This window comes from Balaenoptera acutorostrata, chromosome 20, assembly GCF_949987535.1.
Source record: "Balaenoptera acutorostrata chromosome 20, mBalAcu1.1, whole genome shotgun sequence".
In the NCBI taxonomy this organism is placed as follows: domain Eukaryota; kingdom Metazoa; phylum Chordata; class Mammalia; order Artiodactyla; family Balaenopteridae; genus Balaenoptera; species Balaenoptera acutorostrata.
In genome coordinates, this window is record NC_080083.1 from 56,185,273 (window position 1) to 56,204,451 (window position 19,179).

A 19,179-nucleotide genomic window follows, 5' to 3' on the forward strand; every position below is an offset into this window, starting at 1 on the left:
ATCAAATGTAATATTCTAAATGGAAGATGAGGAACACTAACTTCCCCCCCCCTTCCTTTTGTTTTTCTTTTTTTTTTTTGCGGGGGTGGGGAGGATATAGAGGGGAAAGGGCAAAGAGTGAAGGGAAAACCTCTATTTTTTTTTGAACTCAGGTAGGAGTTAAGGATAACTCCCAAGTACCCGTGCAAATGAATATGATTAACTTCGCTACTCCAGAAAAAAATTTTAATCCCAAAGTCATTTATTTTGGCTTTAGAATAGACAAGCATTTGTGTTGGGTTTTCCTGCCTAATTACTTTTTGCTTAAGCTTATTTAAAAATTGTTTTAAATTCCTTTAGTGTGACAGCCCAGCAAAGGGGGTTGGGGGGTGTGGAGAAATGGGCCACAGATGGGATCTGAACTAGGATTTCAGCTTTCCTGTATAAAAGCCTCCTGATACGCTGCAAGCAGGAGAGCAAAGTTGGAATCAGCTTTCCGGAGAACAATTTGGCAAAATAGTTTTAAAAGTCTTAAAAATATGCTTACTCTTTGATCCAGTAATTCCACTTCTAGGAATGTCTTAAGGAAATAATCAAAGAGGCACGCAGAAATGTAGGGACAAAGCATTCACCACGACATTTATATCAGGAAAAAAAAGAAAAAGTAAAACCAACTGAAAACACTGAATAATGTGGAATTGATTAAAGTAGGCCCCTGTCTCTAATGTGTGTAGTTATATTGTCAAATTATAGGCTTTAAAACATTTGCCACATCTTTCTAAGTGAAAGAGAGACAATAAAATAGTAGGTACAGTTTGAAACAGTGCAGAGAAATGGGGGGGAGGGAGGGAGGAGGGAGGGGAGGGAGGGAAGAGGTGGGTGGGTGGATGGGTGCCTATCCAAAAAGACACATTCTGCAAATGTTAACTTTGGTATCACTGAGTGGTGGAATTATGGCTGATTTTGTACTTTTTTGTGTTTTTCGAGTTTTCTGCTTGAACATGTATTGCTTTGTAATCAGAAAAACCAATTATCATATATTTTAAAAGAATATATGTTTAAGGTGAGAATTCCCTGGAGGTCCAGTGGTTAGGACTCCACACTTCCACCGCAGAGGGCCCGGGTTCGATCCTTGGTCGGGGAACTAAGATCCCGCAAGATGCGCTGCATGGCCAAAAAGAAAAAAAGAATATATGTTTAAGGTATCAATGAAAAAGTAAAATGTTGCTACACAATACCCACAAAGCAATAATCTGAATGCACAGCTGATAGCTTGGATTAAATGTATTTTCTTAAGGGTCACATTCATACACATGAAGTATCAGGGATCACAATGAATACACAAAATCAGACGTACCATAGGTTCAATTATGTTTCCCAAGTAAAACAGCAAAAATCTGTGAAGACACAGAGTTTCATGTGGACGTTCTGTTTTCTGAGACCAGCATGAGGGGGTAGACTCTTCAGAGCTAGGAGGACCATGGTTTTGCAAAGCTCCAAACACTAGTAGGTCTTCTGGGAATCATATGTAAAAAATGTTTACTGCCCAAATGACATTATAAGAATAGCGGGAACATTTTAAATCACTCTTAATCTTCTCAAAGCAGTTCCCAATGAAATGTTTTACTGTGTCCCCTTTCTTATCTCCTCATTGTCATCAACTCACAACTCCAAACCCACATGTTTAAACAGGGAAAGAGAGTGAAAGCGTAAGGTAAATGATGGACAACCACAAACCTTTGACGACCCCAAAAGAGCTCTTTGGCTCACGTTTTTTTAAAAAACTCTGCTTTATATGATCAGCTGCGGAGGAAATTTGTTCTTCACTGTTTGCAGGCCTCCACTCTGTACACATGATGGGGTTCTCTTGTGTTTGCAGTTCCTAAATTCCTCAGACACCATGTGGCTTCACTGAAGGAAAATCCTTGCAGGTCCGGCTCCCCGTTGTGTAAGGTCAGGTGGAAAAGCCTTTTGTGATTAACTCGGCCACCATGTGTCCCTTGGTATTTGGAACTTCAGTGAGAGTTTTTATTCGGTGTCCGCATTTTGAATGCTGACTCACATAAGCTTCATCTAATGGGAAAAGCAGATAAAGGTAGCGCTTTGGACACCAAGTCGGATCCCAGCTCTCCCACTAGCTGTGACCTCGAGCAGGTCCACTTACTATGGTTATCCGTCTTTCTAAACACAGTCTTCTCCCACTTTGTTTCCGACACAGTTTCCTTACGCTGCCCCTCCTCCCCAAGAACCAGTGAAGACTCTGAGAAGCCTGATCAACATCCGAAAGGATACACTAAGACTCGTCAAGTAAGTTCAAGTTCCCAGCCGGCCAGGGCCGGGTTCCAGGGGCCCTTCTTCATGAAGGGGCAGCCAACTCCCCAGGGGACTCACAGAGCAGTTTCTGCCAGACCCAGAGCCCAGCCTCTAGGCCTCCGGGCCGTGGGCTGTTTGCATGAGGGGTCTCCGCACCTAGATTGTTCAGAACTTTCTCTGATAGTCAGTGTTTGGGAAGAACTTTCACTCTCCTGGAAGCTGTCATGATTACCCCGATTTGGTGAACCTTCCAGAAAAAGAACAGTTGGAGAATAAAGTGAATTCTGCAGATACCTCGACAAGCCTGTGTGAAGATGGGATGTTTGAACTTGGTGCAGGAAATCCTTATTTTATTGCCTATATTTCCTTTTTAATTTATTCTTAATCTCATGTGCCCTTCCTCTGGTGCGCTGGGTTTGTTGTTTAATCACCACTGTCAGTACTAATTATCATCAACATCTGCCGCCTTTGTGCTGTCCCTGAGATAGCACGATTTTTTTTTTTCTTTTTTTCTTTTTGGCTGCATGGCGAGGCTTGTGGGATCTTAGTTCCCTGACTGGGGATTGAACCCGGGCCCCCTGCAGTGGAAGCATGGAGTTCTAACCCTGGACCACCAGGGAAGTCCCAGAGATAATGTGATTTTTAAACAGATGCTGCTCTCCAGATAGCAAGTCTGTCTACTAAGACTCACTGGTTCCCTGGGGAGACAGATTTGGTTAGGGCAAACCAGAGGTCCCACATTTTTCTCAATTGACAAAGGAAGATGACTCGGAGACCATTTTATGCTTGTATAGATCAGGGAGTTTATTTCTCTCTGATCATCTTTTTAAAATATAACCACTTTGGGGACCTCCCTGGCGGTCCAGTGTTTAAGACTTCACCTTCCAATGCAGGGCGTGTGGGTTCGATCCCTGCTTGGGGAGCTAAGATCCCACATGCCTCGAGGCCAAAAAACCAAAACATAAAACAGAAGCAATATGGTAACAAATTCAATAAAGACTTTAAAAATGGTCCACATCAAAAAAAAATCTTAAAAAATAAATTTTTAGGAATAAAATATAACCACTTCATTGAGATATAGTTCATATACCATACAGTTCATTCATTTAAAGTGTACAATTCAGTGATTTTTTTTTTTAAGTATTTATTGTTTTATTTGGTTGCACCAGGTCTTAGTCGCGGCAGGCAGGCTCCTTAGTTGTGGCATGCAAACTCTTAATTGCGGCATGTGAACTCTTAGTTGCGGCATGCATGTGGAATCTAGTTTCCTGAGTGGGGATCAAACCCGGGTCCCCTGCATTGGGATCGCGGAGTCTTATACGCTGCACCACCAGGGAAGACCCCCGATTCAGTGATTTTTAGTTATTCACAGAGTTGTGCAACCATCACTACTATCTAATTTTAGAACATTTTCATCACCCAGAAAAGAAACCCGATACTCATTATTACCCGATACTCATTATTAATCATCCCCCATTTCCCCCCGAAACCCCTCTTCCCGGCCTAAGCAACCACTAATCTGTTTTCTGTCTCAGTTTTTTAATATTTTATTTGTCCCTGAGGTTTTCAACTGCCTCCGGGGTCAACCCTGGGGACGGCGCAGCCAAGGGGAAACTCTTTTGCTGCAGAAGAGTCTGCAGCCGGGCGTCCCCCCTCCACCGGGGAGTTCCTGCCGCAGCAGGAGAGATGGAGGCTACTGAGGCCTCGGTAGCCTGCCAGCTGTCAGCTGCTCCAGCCACTTGTTTCTCTCATCACATATGGTCTGCTCGCCTATTTGATGGAGACAGATTCAGGGGTCTGAGCCCCCTTGAGGTCCTGGCCTCGGACGTGGCAGCCTGGCTGCAGCTCTAGAATAAAATGAGGCAACTGCTCTGAGCTTCTGGTTCTCACCTGTAAAAGAGTGAACCAACCTTACCTTTCATGGCTGTTGTCAAAATTAAAGGGGATAGGGCTTCCCTGGTGGCGCAGTGGTTGGGAGTCTGCCTGCTAATGCAGGGGACACGGGTTCGAGCCCTGGTCTGGGAGGATCCCACATGCCGCGGAGCGGCTGGGCCCGTGAGCCACAATTGCTGAGCCTGCGCGTCTGGAGCCTGTGCCCCGCGACGGGAGGGGCCGCGATAGAGAAAGGCCCGCGCACCGCGATGAAGAGCGGTCCCCGCACCGCGATGAGGAGTGGCCCCCGCTTGCCGCGACTGGAGAAAGCCCTCGCACGAACCGAGGACCCAGCACAGCCAAGGATAAATAAATAAATAAATAAGAAAATCCTTAAAAAAAAAAAAAAAAATTAAAGGGGATAATGAAAGGGAAAGCACCTGGTGATCAATAAATGTTAAGATGAAGGGTGAGTTTTGATTTTGTTTTTTCTGAGATGGGACTAAAGTAAATTCTGATTCTCAGATTTCCAGGTAAAGATGGAGCATTGAACATGCCTCTGCAAACCCCACTAAACAATAATGAGTATTTTTAAACAGCACAAATCCACAAAAATTGGGAGAGTGGGAAAGGAGCGACGGCAACAAAATTTTAGAGGCTGGGGCTTCCCTGGTGGCGCAATGGTTAAGAATCTGCCTGCCAATGCAGGAGACACGGGTTCAAGCCCTGGTCCGGGAGGATCCCACATGCCGCGGAACAGCTAAGCCTGTGCGCTCTAGAGCCTTTGAGCCACAGCTACTGAAGTCCGCGTGCCTAGAGCCCATGCTCCGCAACAAGAGAAGCCACCGCAATGAGAAGCCCACACCCCGCGACGAAGAGTAGCCCCCACTCTCCGCAACTAGAGAAAGCCCGCACGCAGCAACGAAGACCCAACGCAGCCAAAAATAAATTAATTAATTAATTAATTTAAAAGAAATTTTAGAGGCTGGAAACAGGTGGTGAATGTTAAATGACTTACTAAACCTGAGAAATCAGGATCCTAAGCAAACAGAAGGAAAAGCTGAGAATCACTAGTTTGTACTATGGTTTCCCCCAGAAGGCTCAGGAATTGGCAGTTCCAGGTACCTCTGGACATCTTGGGGGTGGGGGGGGCTAAAAGGAGGGGGGTTAGTGGAAAGTCTGCTTGAGAGGTATTCAGATCCTCCCTCCCTTAGACTACACAGCCAGAACTGCCCTCCCACACCCTGGCAAAAGGCTAGCAGAGGACGCTCACTGGAAAAGTTCAAACAGAGAATCTCTGGACTTGGGGGACTGAGGCACAGCTAAGGGCTGGACTCAGTACTGAAATCAGGGGGTTAAGTGAATTCAGAAACGTTGGATGCTGAGCCCTCCAGCCTGCCCCCCCAACCCCAACTCTAAGCCCAGAATGCCAGCAGCCCGGCCATTGTTAGAAGAGAGGAAAACTGTTCTTTGGACAATCAGACCCCCCCAGGTGGGAAGACCAAAGAGACTGGCTTTGGAGGTTCCTCACCAGACCCAGATGAGTCCCCAGGGAAGCCTAGCATCCCCAAGCCCCACCATGCACTCAGTTCCAATCAGGATTTTATTTTTTTGGGCCGCGTGCCATGCGGGATCTTAGTTCCTTGACCAGGGATCGAACCCAAGCTCCCTGTAGCGGAAGCGTGGAGTCCTAACCGCTGGACCACCAGGGAAGTCCCCATGGACCACAATTAGGGGGTTTAAATGTCTTAGTATGAGCAGACAACCAAAGAGTCTCAGATGTATAAGGAACGCCTATCATATGAAAGACAATTGTAAAACAAGCCAACAGGGGAAAAAAGTGGAAATAAAAACTATGCAGGAAAAAAAAAAAAACTGCAGGAAGAGGAACCCTTGATTTGTAGCCTCAGAGACATAGAGAAGATACTGCCTTCTTATTTCACAGACACAGTGACACAAAGCATTTAGCAAACAAACAAGGCTCTCAGAGCTTAAAAACATAGAAATGAAAAAATCAATAGAATGTCGGAAGAAAAGTTGAAATGTTCTAGGAAGTGGAGCATAAAGGCAAAGATATGGAAAACAGAAGAGGAAAGATACGAAGAATATAAGGTCCGTTTAGAGGGTCCAACAGCCAACTAATGGCTCTAGAAAGAGAGAATGGAGACTATAGAAGGAAGGAATCACCGATGACGTACATAATTTAAGAGTTTCTACAAAGGTCCACCGAGTGCCCAGCCCAATCGATGATGAAAGCGACCCTGGGAGCTAAAAGATAATGCAGCAATGCTCTGAAATGACTTTTTTAAAGTATTTATAATCCAGAATTCTTTACTCAGCCAGACTTTTTTTTTTTTTTTTTTTTTTTTGGCCTCGTGGCTTGCAGGATCTTAGTTCCCCAACCAGGGATTGAACCCTCATCCTCAGCAGTGAAAGCACAGAGTCCTAACCACTGGACCACCAGGGAATTCCCTCAGCCAGACTTTCAATGAAGTGTGATTGTATAATAAAATCTCTCGAAAAGTTTATCCCTCCAACACACCCCTTTTCAGGAAGCTACTGGAAGTTGTGCTCCAGCAAAATGAAAGCGTAACCCAAGAAAGAGGAAGCCAGGAGGTGCAGGAAGCATGCAATTCTCCGGGAGAGAGGCAAAAGGGACACACAGGGAGGTGGGACAGGGAGATTCCAGGGTGCCGGCCATGTGCAGGTACGGAGGGATCAGGGTCCAGATGGAGCAGGTCAGAAGGACGCTCCATAAACGTCCTGCTCAAAAAGACAAGGTGCATAGACTACCTGGTACGTCTGAACGCTGAGATGTAGACAGCCAAAGAGTTTGAATTTGAATTAGTGACTAGTGCCTAAAAGACTAAGCAACTGGAAAAAAAGCAAAATGAGCACAAGCTCTAAGAAAAACTTACGCAGGAAAGGAAAAATAATTAGAGATTACTCTGTGGCCGAGCTGTGAATAATGTTGATGGATTCACAGTCGTATAGACGAAGATGTACTGAGCTAACAAAATCATGGTGTATCGCATGGTGGAAGGCGTGTCCCTATATGGGGCAGAGTGAGGAAAGAGAAAGTCTCATTTCCATAGTAGGAAGTCAATAGATAATGCCTAAAACTGAAAAATTAACATGCAGATAAATGCCAAAATGGTCAGCTACAGAGGTAAAGGCGGTTTTCTCTAAAGAAGAGGAAAAGGGACAGAAAGAGACCTGCTGGGTTTTTGTCACGAGCCTTGTGGAAACTATTTAAACTATGTGATTAGTAACTTTGACTAAAATTAAAAACTTTTTTTTTAAAAAGCCTGGCAAGTGCACAAGGATGTTCACTGTGGCACCGTGAAATATCAGAAATCGCCTAAATGCCCCCTGATAGTGGTAACAACGTGCTCTGCCATCATTCAAAATGAGGATGGAAAGTGTATGATCATGGAGGGAAGCCCACAATATGTTCAATTAAAAAAAGAAAACAGGGGACTTTCCTGATGGCACAGTGGATAAGACTCCTCGCTCCCAATGCAGGGGGCCTGGGTTCAATCCCTGCCCAGGGAACTAGATCCCACATGCATGCCACAACTAAGGAGCCCTCGAGCCGCAACTAAGACCTGGTGCAACCAAATAAATAAATATTACAAAAAAAAAAAAAGAAAAGAAGGGAATTCCCTGGCAGTCCAGTGGTTAGGACTCTGCACTTCCACTGCAGGGGGCATGGTCCCATCCCTGGTCAGGGAACTAAGATCCCACAAAAAAAAGAAAAGAAAAAAGATTACTTTTAAAACATTAATTTGCTACCCCCAAATGCTGAGTCTTTGTGGTTTTCTAGATGTGCCGAGGAAGTGAAGACCCCGGGGGAAGAGGCCGGCAGAGCGAAAGTCCATTACAACGTGGAGTTCACCTTTGACACGGATGCTCGGGTGGCCATCACCATCTATTATCAGGCCACCGAAGAGTTCCAGAATGGGATTGCCAGGTAAGAACAAAGGACGAGGGGAGCCACGTCCTTCCGAGACAGGTTAGGGTCTGTGCCTGACGTGCTCACCTGTGGAGGAAAACATTCTTTTTCTACACCCAGGTGAGAGCTGGTTCCTGAATTTGGATTTTCTTCTACACAGCCTTACTTCTTCACCTTTCCCCTTCAAACTATGTCATCTTGGTACAGTGACAGATAGCAGCATAGTCCTTCAGGTCATCATGATGCGGTTAAAAATCTATTAAGCTACCTTTCTGTGGATATGAGGGTGGAATAGATAACTTTAATAGCATTACCAAGCAAGGGCAAAGGAAAGAGATTATAAAGAAGATCTTTTCTTCTCTTTTCTCTTCCACTCTATACTGAGAACCTGTTGATAACTGAGAACAGGCATGCGACAGAGGAAACCGTCAGATAGTAACTTCTGCTTTGCTTCCCACTTCGATCAACAGCTACATCCCCAAAGACAACAGCCTGCAGTCAGAGACGGTGCACTACAAGCGTGGGGTATGCCAGCAGTTCTGCCTGCCCTCCCACACCGTGGACCCCTCCGAGTGGGCTGAAGAGGAGGTGAGCTGCCGGCTGGCAGAGGGGACCGGCCGCTGGGAGAAAGTGCAGGGCAGGTCCTGCCCACAGACCCACAGGGCGTGGGAGCTACTCAGGACCCTGGCCAGCAGCAAAGGATAGGCCCGGGTACTCGGGTACTCGAAGGCCATGCTCCCCTTCAGCCTTGTAACGTCTTCATGCCCTGGGAAGGATACGTCTAATTTTTCTATCCCAAAGTAGCCCATTAACCCAGGATATTTTGAGAAAGCCGTGCCCAAAGGAAAGACCTGCAGGTTAGAAGCCTTTACATCTATGAGACTTTTTACAAAGAGACTGGTGGCCTTCAATGCTACGGACTTAGGTCGTTACCAGGTTGATGGATGAGGAGCAGAGATGAGGTCCAGGCTTCCTGACGGGACCTCCCTTTCTGACGGATTACTGTGCCCTTTTAATGTGTTAAGTCCCTTTTTTTTTTTTCCTTTTCTTTCAGCTTGGCTTTGACCTGGACAGAGAGGTTTACCCGTTAGTGGTCCATGCTGTGGTGGACGAAGGAGACGGTACGGGTGCTTCCTGTCTTCTTTGGCTGCACACGCGCCCGTATGTAGCGTGCAGGCCTGGCAGCGGCTGCGGCCTCAGAACAACACGCCTCCCCCATGGGTATCAGGCAGTTCCCACATCCCCACGCACTCCTGCTCCCACTCTCCTCGGGCAACGAGAGTCCTATTGGGTGACGTAACCTGCCCCTTCCCGTGACAGCCAGAGGGTTCGTTTTGCCAGACTCTGGGACCCAGGGACGGTGAGTGGAATCGAGGCGTGTTGTTGGCTTTCTTCTTCTTCATCCATGTGCCTTTATTTGTTTCAGAGTATTTTGGCCATTGCCACGTCCTGCTGGGCACTTTTGAAAAGGTCAGTGGGTAATGTTATAGGGCCTCACTTTGGTGCATGTTGCTCTGTCTTTCCTGTGAGGACACGTGGAGCCCTGTTCACTGGCTGCCTGGGCTCGGCAGAGTGGGTCCGGCTCGGAGGCTGCGCGGGGAGCTGGGGGAAGCACCACACCGGGGGCTACGCCACCAACTTGCTGCATGACCTTCAACTCCTTAGGCCTCGTTTCCTCTTCTTTTTTTTTTCTTAATATTTATTTATTTATTTATTGGCTGCGTCGGGTCTTATTTATGGCACTCAGGATCTTCGCTGTGGTGCCAGGGCTTCTCTCTAGTTGTAGTGCATGGGCTCAGTAGTTGCGGCGCTCAGGCTTAGTTGCCCCACGGCATGTGGGATCTTAGTTCCCTGACCGATTCTTAACCACTGGACCACCAGGGAAGTCCGTCGTTTCCTCTTCTTAAAGCAGAAGGGCTAGACTATGTGCTTGAAGACCCTTCCCGTATGAGGAGTCTGTCATTCCACACTGGCAGGGTGTGGGGGGCTGGGGGGGCCTCCAGGAGGTGTGTAATTGAGAGAAGTAACCAAAGAACAGCTGATCCTCGTTGCCCTCCTTCATAACTGTCGTATTTTCGCTCCAGCACACAGATGGGACTTTCTGTGTCAAGCCCCTCAAACAGAAACAAGTAGTAAGTATTCGAGGGCCAGGGACTGTTGGTGTATCCCCTTCTCTCTCTCCACTCTTTTGCTAAAGCACTCTTCTTTCCCTTCCACCACCACCCCCCTTTTTTTAAATCAAAGAAGAAAAGCAAACAGGGAATGCTTTTCTGTGTTGGAAACTACTTGGGTGGCCTGAAAGGAATACTGATTTTTGGTGTCTCTGTTGTTCCAGAATTGTTGGTGGTGAGGCAGCCATTATCTGAGCAGAGGACTTTAGAAAATGAAAGGACAAGATTTATCTCCTGAGTTTAGGTTTAGGGAGAATGTTTTTATTTAAAATGCCAGGGTGAGAAACATTTCCAGCTAAAGGATAAAAGTATTGGGGTCCAGTTCAAGGCCAGTTGGAGCTCTTGGCTTAATTTATCCCAACATTCCTTTTCTCACATTCCAAGTTTGCTGACCATCTGCCCCCTTCCAGAATGATCAGCAAGTTATGCATATGTCTGCTGGAAGTCCTAACCCCCGCTGTGTGCCTGCACTTTCCTTCCACTCTTAACAGAGGCAGGAGGAGGGTCATGGAAGACAAGGAGGGGAGAGGTGTCAGTGGCATTGCCAAGGGAAGGTGGGTCATCACACGGAGGGTGTGGAGCAGTCGGGTGCGGGGCAGGGTAGGCCTCGGGTTGAGATGCAAAGAAAGGCACCCCCCCCCGCAGATGGGTGACAGATACCTGAAATTCTACATCATTTATTCTTTCAGGTATTAAGTGCTCTCCACCCTTAATGAGGTCAATAGTAGTCAGTAATGCTTTAGTATAAATTTGTTGATAATGTCCTTTCCAATATAATCACTGCGTTAAAGCAAGTTTTAAGAGAGGCAGAGGAGATAACAGATCCTGAGCCCAGGGTACGGCCTGGAAAGGCCTGGCCTCAGTGAGTTGCCTCATGGGAAGGCCTGGTTCTCCAGGACTCCTGGATGGGATGGAAAGACTAGGGTAGCTCAAGGGAAATGGTTTATCTCTTCTTCTATTGCTAGATTGGCATCAGCAACAGCCTTTGTCAGACTGGAGAGTGGGATGGGAAATCGGTGAGAGGCTGGGCCTTAGGGGCGGGGATCACTGGGACAGGGTGGGGGGCAGGGGAGAGGAGTGGGCAGGCATAAAGAAACAAGGGAGGGGCCAGCTTTGGCACCAACATGGCCCAAGCTAGTGGGAGTCAAACTGGGCATTGAAGCTGAGGTTCTAATGTTTTTTTGGTGTTTTTGGTTTTTTTTGGCTGTGCCTCGGGGCTTGCGGGATCTTAGTTCCCCGACCAGGGGTTGAACCCAGGCCCCCTGGCGGTGAGAACACTGAGTCCTAACCACTGGACTGCCAGGCAGTTCCCAAAGTTGAGGTTTTAAGAAGCAGGGCCAACAGGGGTCATATTTTGCCACGTGTTGGATATGGAGTGGCCCTGTGGCCGGGGAGGGGGCGCAATCGGCCCCTCCTTCAAGGTCCTGCTCTCTCTTTGCTTCTGCATTTTCCCTTCCCCTCTTTTCCTTGCCCATTTCTTCTCTTTCTTTCCCATTCCCATTGCTTCCCATTTATAATGTCTAAACTTAGCTTTTATTACATAACCAATGCTTCTGACACGTGGTCTTCCATCCTTTTCCTAGTTTCTGCCTTCCTTGACTGTCCGTGATAGCGGTCTGCAGTACGAGTGTTACTGTTGTATTGGCGCACGTTCCTTGTTGGGGATAAGGGCGGGTGAATTAAGCATTTGATTTTCGTTCCCCTCCCAAAGAGAACACATAAGTAAATAAGAGCCTCCTTCACTCTTCTAGGCCTTTGATTTTTTTCATTGTGAATCAGTAGTCCTTGGTTACCGAAGGAGGTTGGGCGGTGGGGGGTGAGTTCCCACTCATCTCTCGGTAGCACCAGCCTGCCCTTGAACTTTTCCATTTGCTCTTCAGGTGGATGGGGTCAGCTACCTACTTCAGGAGATCTATGGAATTGAAAACAAGTACAACACACAAGAGTCTAAGGCAAGTTCCATCCACAGTTCTGAATGTACTCTTCCCAGGAGGCAGAGTGAGAGCTTCTCTGATTCAGCCAGGATCTAGGAACTTAGCATGCCAAACTCTGGAATCCATTTGGTCCTAGAAGGGCATTTCTTCTTCCTCGTTTCAGATGATTATACTTACATAACTTTGGAAACGAGAATATAGGCTGGTTTGGATCGGTTCTTCGGCAGGGCTCTGCTCACTCGGTTCATTGCTCCCCACTTCCCTGGGTGGCCTCCCGGGCCCCTTCAGCTCCCACTGTCAGACAGGACCAGCTCTCAGCCTCAGAGGATGAGCTTGAGACAAACAGTTGCCAGAAGAAGTGAAACTGAGTGTGCCAGTGCACTTGGTAAACTACCAAGTTCAATGTAGTTTACCAAGTGCATGGTCTCAGCTCTGCAGGCAGGCTGCCTTCTAAAGAAAGTATGCGACGTGAGGGTCTCTGTGACGCTGGCTACATTTCTGTCCCCCGGCCAGGTGGCTGAGGATGAAGTGAGTGATAACAGTGCCGAGTGTGTGGTGTGTCTCTCGGACGTGCGGGACACCTTGATCCTGCCGTGTCGTCACCTCTGCCTGTGTAACACCTGCGCGGACACCCTGCGCTACCAGGCCAACAACTGCCCCATCTGCCGACTGCGTAAGCCCCGGAGGCCCTGCTGGGTCCCCGAGGTCAGCCCTCGGGGGAGAAGGGGTCGTGGCTTCCGTGCGGGCTCTTGTCCGTCCTGAGTCCTGCATCACCGTGTCCTGATGGCCTGTTTTCTTCTTCACAGCCTTCCGGGCACTGCTTCAGATCAGAGCCATGAGGAAGAAACTGGGCCCCTTGTCCCCAACCAGCTTTAACCCCATCCTCTCATCCCAGACATCCGACTCAGAAGAGCATTCAGTAAGTTGGGCTTTTTTCACCTTTTGTCCTTCTTCACGTGACTTTGTGGCAAGTAATTAAACCTTGGCATTCTGAAGTACTGAGTAAGCTGGCCGAGATCATGTTGTGTTAAAAACCAGCCAATAGTACAGTGGAAAATGAGGTTCTGATCATTAAAACCTCCCCTTTCCACCTTGGGGACTCAGCGTCCAGCTAACATTTACCATCCCTAGAGCTGTCAGCTTGCCCTTTCACTCCGTGTCCGGGCAGATGGGGGTGGGGATGGGGTCCAGCTCTGGAACGCCCCCAAGCAGAAACAAAGGGATGATTGTTTGGGATTTAGATACAATTTACCATTTTTATCTGAATCCTCCAAGAAGGTAACTGTTTCTCTTTGTATCATTTCGTGGCTTCAGGTACTGGGAGCCACGTAGATGAAATAATTCACCTCTGTCTCGTGGTGTAAGTGATGGTGTCAAGCCTCCACGCTTTGTATTTATAGACCAGAAGGTCTTGTCTTTAGGTTAACACGCTAGTGGAAGAGATTAATTATCAATTATTCAGTAAATGGTATTGGAATGATTAGGTAGTGCTTTAGGGAGGAACAATCAGTTTAGCACTTCACTCCTTACCAGATAACAAATTCCAGGTGGGGTAACTAGTTAACTGCACTAAAAACAGAGCAAGCCAAACATTAAAAACCTAGAATAAATTATAGATGATTCTTTAGTTGACTATGGATGGGAGAGGGCTCTCTAAGCTTGAAAACAATGGAACACTGCCAAAAAAAGAACCTGTAGATTTTTTTTTTTTTTTTTTTTGGCCACGCCACGCGGCATGTGGGATCTTAGTTCCCTGACCAGAAATCAAACCCGCACCCCCTGCAGTGGAAGTGCGGAGTCTTAACCACTGGACCGCCAGGGAAGTACCGAACATGTAGACTTTATCGCATAAAAATTTTTAAACTTTAGCTGTGTAAAAGATGACCAAAGTTAAAACCAAACAGCAAATCATCTAAAGAAAAAAAATGTACTCACAACATTTGCATCAGAGGAAAGGCTAGTATCTTTACCATAACTCACTTGAATGAAATAGTAGATAAATGGGCAAAGGATATATAAAAAATTTCTCAGAAGAGGAAACATAGCTGGTCAGCAGTCATTTTTTAAAAAGTCAACCACGTTAAAAATCAACAACATTCAAATTAAGATGAGAGACCATTTTTCACCTTTCACATTTAAAAACTTCCTTTTTTAAAGATACCCCATGCTGGCCAAGAAGCAATTAAAACAGGTAATCTGTACTGCTTGTAAGGGTGTAACTAGAAAGATCACTGAAAATAAACAAAACAAAACAGCTGTGTATATTAAGAGCCTTAAAAACATTTGTGCTTGGTAATCTAAGGTCTTAGAATTTAACACCCAGAAAATGATCTGAAAAAAAGAGATTTATGCACAATAGATGAACAGATGTTCATCAAAGTGTTGTTTACAGTAGGAAATGGACACAACTAAATAGCCAGCACCAATGGAAGAGTAAGGAAATGTATGGTATCTATGAAAAGGGATGCATGTGAAGGAAAATATTTATGTTCTGTGAGGTAAGCGGGGTATAAAATTATCATTAACACATTGATCACAACTGTGTGAACAGTACAGAAGAAAAAACATTGGAAGAAAATAACACTAGAATGCTAACAAAAGTTATCACTTTGGGTGATTTGATGGTTGATGACTTTTTTCCTTCCTTCTTTCCACTTGTATGTATTTTCCAAATTTCCTGTACTTAACATATATTTCTACTATAATCGGAAAACATAAACAGTATTAACAAGAAGTTCATCTGTAAGCAGAGTCAAGGAACATGCGGTTCTCTGATATTTTATCTTTCTTCTGCTTCTAATACAGAAGCTTTCCTTTGCCAGAATCCCAGACTAGATGTAAAAGAAAGCGTTTTTCCAACGCAGAGGAAGAAACACGCTCATACCATAAAACGAAGAGTATTTAATTAATTTCCCAACCTGTCTCTGATTCCCCTAGTCCTCAGAGAACATTCCACCGGGTTATGAAGTGGTGTCTCTTCTGGAGGCCCTCAATGGGCCCCTTACCCCATCCCCGGCAGTCCCCCCACTCCACGTGCTTGGAGACAGACGCCGCTCGGGAATGCTGCCTTCCTACGGCAGTGACGGCCACCTGCCTCCTGTCCGGACGCTCTCCCCCCTCGACCGCCTGTCCGACTGCAGCAGCCCAGGACTCAAGCTCAGAAACAGTCTCTCCAAGTGAGTAGCCAGCATGCAATAGCGTTGGCCCTGGGGTCCTTGATGAGATGCTTTCAATCCATCTTTCACCTCCTCGGTGCTGGCTCGAGTCCCAAGTCCCAGGGCAGTGTAGACCCTCTGGGCTGTTCCCAGAGCTGCTCATTGCACTGAAGACCTGGGCTAGCACCTGAGGGGAAGTTATCCCATCCCTTGGGAGAGGAAAATAAGATGGTACTTGGGTACTTAGGAGGATCCAGACGGACGAACCTCTCACGTGTTCTGTTGTGGGAGGAGAGTATGGGGTATAGGGACGATGACATCGTTAGGGTCATTCAGGCCCCTGGGAGCATCACTTAGTCTGAGGACCGAAGGAACCTTGTGATCTGTATTTCTTAGGCGTTTACATCCAACTAGGAGCAAGTCATAATAAGTTTCCGTGGCAGAGGAAAGGAGGGTATTTTACAGATGAAAATATTGAAACCCTAAAAATGTCAGTGGTTTTCCCCCAGTTCAGACACAATTGTTTGAAGAAGCTAAAGGTAAAGCTCCGATTTTCTGATGCCCAGAAGAGGTCTCAGACCCTCTGGTGCCCTTTCTCACATCCCTGCTCCTTCCTAAGATTTAGGTTCCCTTCGGTTCCCCTCAGGGCCCTCTTCTCCCTGTGACGTCTGGTTAATGGGAGGGCAGGCGAGTTCTGTTCTTTAAGGGGCATTGACTGCAGCTGCTTCTCCCTCCGGGCTTATGCAGGTCCATCTCCCAGAATTCTTCTGTGCTGCACGAAGAGGAAGATGAGCGTTCATGCAGCGAATCTGAGACGCACCTGTCTCAGAGACCGTCAGCCCAGCATCTCAGAGAGGTAATGTGTGTTGTCCTTCCTTGTTTGGTTTTGGACTTCAGGTGCTCTCCTTCCTGCCTGCTGGCCTCTTCTGGCCCGTCTGCTCCCATTCATTCATCAAACGCCTTTTGAACACTCTCTGAGACAGCAGCAAAGGTGTCACCAGACTCAGTCTTTTATCAGTGTACGGGGCCTGTGTTACTGACCAGGCATGATCCTTTACGCTGCGGACAGCAGCAGTGGGGAGACACAAAAGCCCTGCCCTCCTGGCGCTTATAGGCTTCGTGGTTGGGGTGGGGTGGACACAAAAGACAGCCAGTACAAAACGTATGTGTCAGGCTTCCCTGGTGGCGCAGTGGTTGAGAATCTGCCTGCTAATGCAGGGGACACGGGTTCGAGCCCTGGTGTGGGAAGATCCCACATGCCGCAGAGCAACTAGGCCCGTGAGCCACAACTACTGAGGCTGCGCGTCTGGAGCCTGTGCTCCGCAACAAGAGAGGCCACGATAGTGAGAGGCCTGCGCACCACGATGAAGAGTGGCCCCCGCTTGCCGCAACTGGAGAAAGCCCTCGCACAGAAACGAAGACCCAACACAGCCATAAATTAATTAATTAATTAATTAAAAAAAACAAAAACAAAAACGTATGTGTCAGGTGGTACCGGGGATCCGTGTGTCACGTAAGGGTGGGGATGCTCGCTTTAAAAAGTGGTCCATGGACAGGGGGACTCCCCTGGCAGTCCAGTGGTTAGGACTCCGTGTTTCCACTGCAAGGGGTGTAGGTTCGATCCCTGGTTGGGGAACTAAGATCCCACATGCCACGCCATTGCAGGCCAAAAAAAAAGTGGTCCATGGACAGAGGAGGTGAGACGAACTGGGCAGATGTCTGAGGAGGGCGGGTTCTGGACGCAGGCACAGCCGGTGGAAAAGCCAGGCGGCCGAGTGGAAGATGGGATCCTCTACCCTGTGCGCCCTCACAGGCTTTATGTAACAGAGGTCAGCGGGCTGTCAAGCCCACCGCTGGTAAGGCGGTGGGCTAGGTGCAGCGGAGCATAGGAAGGTGAAAAGCGGTTCCTGTCCTGAGGAGCTCATGGTCCAGTAGGAGACAGGACATGTACATGAATAACAGCACCACATCTGGCACATAGGTGTTAGTAAGCGTTTGTTGAATGAATGAATGAATTTTAACCAGAGCAAGGAAGTGCTCCCGAAACAGAGACACTGGCGTGCCGTGGAGGATCACGTTAAGTGGAGGGAACCACAGGTGTGATGGCGGAGCAGCGTTTGAGCTGAATATCAACATTTCTTAGACACGAAGAGACAGGTGAGAGAAACGTTCCTGGTGGCAGGGACAGTACACGTGAAGCACGGAGCAGAAGTGGGGGCCCTGAGCAGGCCAGTGGAACAGTGGGAACGTGGCTTCACGAGGGCCCACCTGGCAGAGGTGTGCAGGCTGGATTAGGCAGGAGACAGACCAAGCCAGGCAGGAGGGTTGCCTGAACTAAGGTTTTAAGAAAAGAAGACCTGGAAGAGAGAACACAAGCTGTAGAGAGAGAATCAGTAGGCCTTTGCATCTGCCCTGGGCTGCACCGAGGTTGCGAGCCCAGTTGACTGATGGGGGTGCCGGGCGTGGGGTGGGGGGCAGGCGGTGTTTGTATTAGATCCATCGAGCTGGAACTAACCCTCCGTCCCAGAGGAGAAGCCCAGCAGGTACCGGGGCCTCCGCTGGTTTTGTGTTCTCTCCCTTCAGAAGGAGAGCTGTTTGTAATCCTAGGGAAACCTGGGGTGTTCCCGTGTCACAGCTGCTGGGTGACCTGTGTCACCTGAGCTGCGGTCTTCGTGTGACTCCAGCAGCTGCTGGGCCTCGGGCAGGATGTGCTTGCCCCTCCCCCCCGGGAGACAGCCACTCCGGGTCAGGGCTGCATAGAAGTGACAACGAGGAGAAACCGGCCCTCCCTCTGCATGTCGCCTCCTGCCGCTCCTCCCCGATGCCCTTTCCTCCTCCTCGCCCAGGCCCCCTGCCCTGACCCCTCCCCTCTAACATGTTTGACTGGCGCTTACTTCTTTTCCCCCAGGAATGTGGCATCACCCCAGAAAGTGAGAACCTGACCTTGTCATCGTCAGGAGCTATTGACCAGTCGTCCTGCACGGGGACCCCTCTCTCCTCCACAATTTCCTCCCCAGAAGGTACATGATGGGGGGCGGGAGCAACTGCAGGTCCTTCCCCGTCAGCCGAGTCCATAGTGCTTCTAATATTTCCTCCCGGATGGACTGGGGAGCAGCAAATTAATACCTAAGCGGCAGACAAAATAGGCCCCCGGCTTGAGAGGAAGTGAGACTCGCTCTCTTGCAATGAGAGGGCGGCCTAGCGGCTGAGCTGGGGGAGAAGCAGCTGTCTCACTCATAATGTCATAACATTATGACAGGGAAAAGCAAAGCCCTCATCCCTGAGGCTGAGTTTGGAGCTCTAAAATGTAAAGGAGCCAAACCTTGGAAAACCTTCCATCTAAACCCTATTTGGTGAGGGCCAGGCCAGGCTGCTGGTGTCCTCGCTGCCCGGGCGCAGGGAGAGAGCTCTGCTCCCGGTCCACTCACAGCAGCCGGGCCTGACCTCCGTGTCCTTCCTCCAACTCCTGTCTCCAAAGACCCTGCCAGCAGCAGTCTGGCCCAGTCGGTCATGTCCATGGTGTCCTCCCAGATCAGCACCGACACCGTCTCCTCCATGTCCGGCTCCTACATCGCCCCTGGCACGGAAGAGGAGGGGGAGGCTCTCCCCTGCCCCCGGGCTGCCAGCAGGACCCCCTCGGAAGAAGAAGAGGTAAGAGAGGAGCATGGGATCGCCCTCGCCGCTCTGCTCTGCTCTGCTCTGCTCTGTACTCGAGTCCCAAGGAGCTCAGTCCGGGGCCTGCCAGGGAGATGGGCAAAGCCCCCCAGTGCTCGGGAGGGGAGCCCCGGAAAACAGGGTAC

The 19,179-nt window shown here is 48.3% G+C and overlaps 1 protein-coding gene across 5 annotated transcripts in view; it reads left to right on the plus strand.

The window, feature by feature from the left end:
- Positions 1–19,179, plus strand: part of RNF157 (ring finger protein 157) — an 82,361-nt gene that overhangs the window by 51,410 nt on the left and 11,772 nt on the right. For 2 of the 5 annotated variants that reach the window (XM_007185742.3, XM_007185741.3), the window contains exons 3-15: positions 2,198–2,286; positions 7,991–8,137; positions 8,590–8,707; positions 9,174–9,240; positions 9,546–9,589; positions 10,204–10,251; positions 12,171–12,242; positions 12,738–12,897; positions 13,031–13,143; positions 15,162–15,400; positions 16,127–16,235; positions 18,288–18,399; positions 18,858–19,030. In XM_007185742.3, coding sequence (XP_007185804.1) covers positions 2,198–2,286; positions 7,991–8,137; positions 8,590–8,707; positions 9,174–9,240; positions 9,546–9,589; positions 10,204–10,251; positions 12,171–12,242; positions 12,738–12,897; positions 13,031–13,143; positions 15,162–15,400; positions 16,127–16,235; positions 18,288–18,399; positions 18,858–19,030 — 1,491 coding nt within the window. Of the gene's footprint in view, positions 1–970; positions 1,182–2,197; positions 2,287–7,990; positions 8,138–8,589; positions 8,708–9,173; positions 9,241–9,545; positions 9,590–10,203; positions 10,252–12,170; positions 12,243–12,737; positions 12,898–13,030; positions 13,144–15,161; positions 15,401–16,126; positions 16,236–18,287; positions 18,400–18,857; positions 19,031–19,179 lie in introns of those variants that run through there. The other 3 variants (XM_057536073.1, XM_007185744.3, XM_028167339.2) reach the window with 3 other exon arrangements.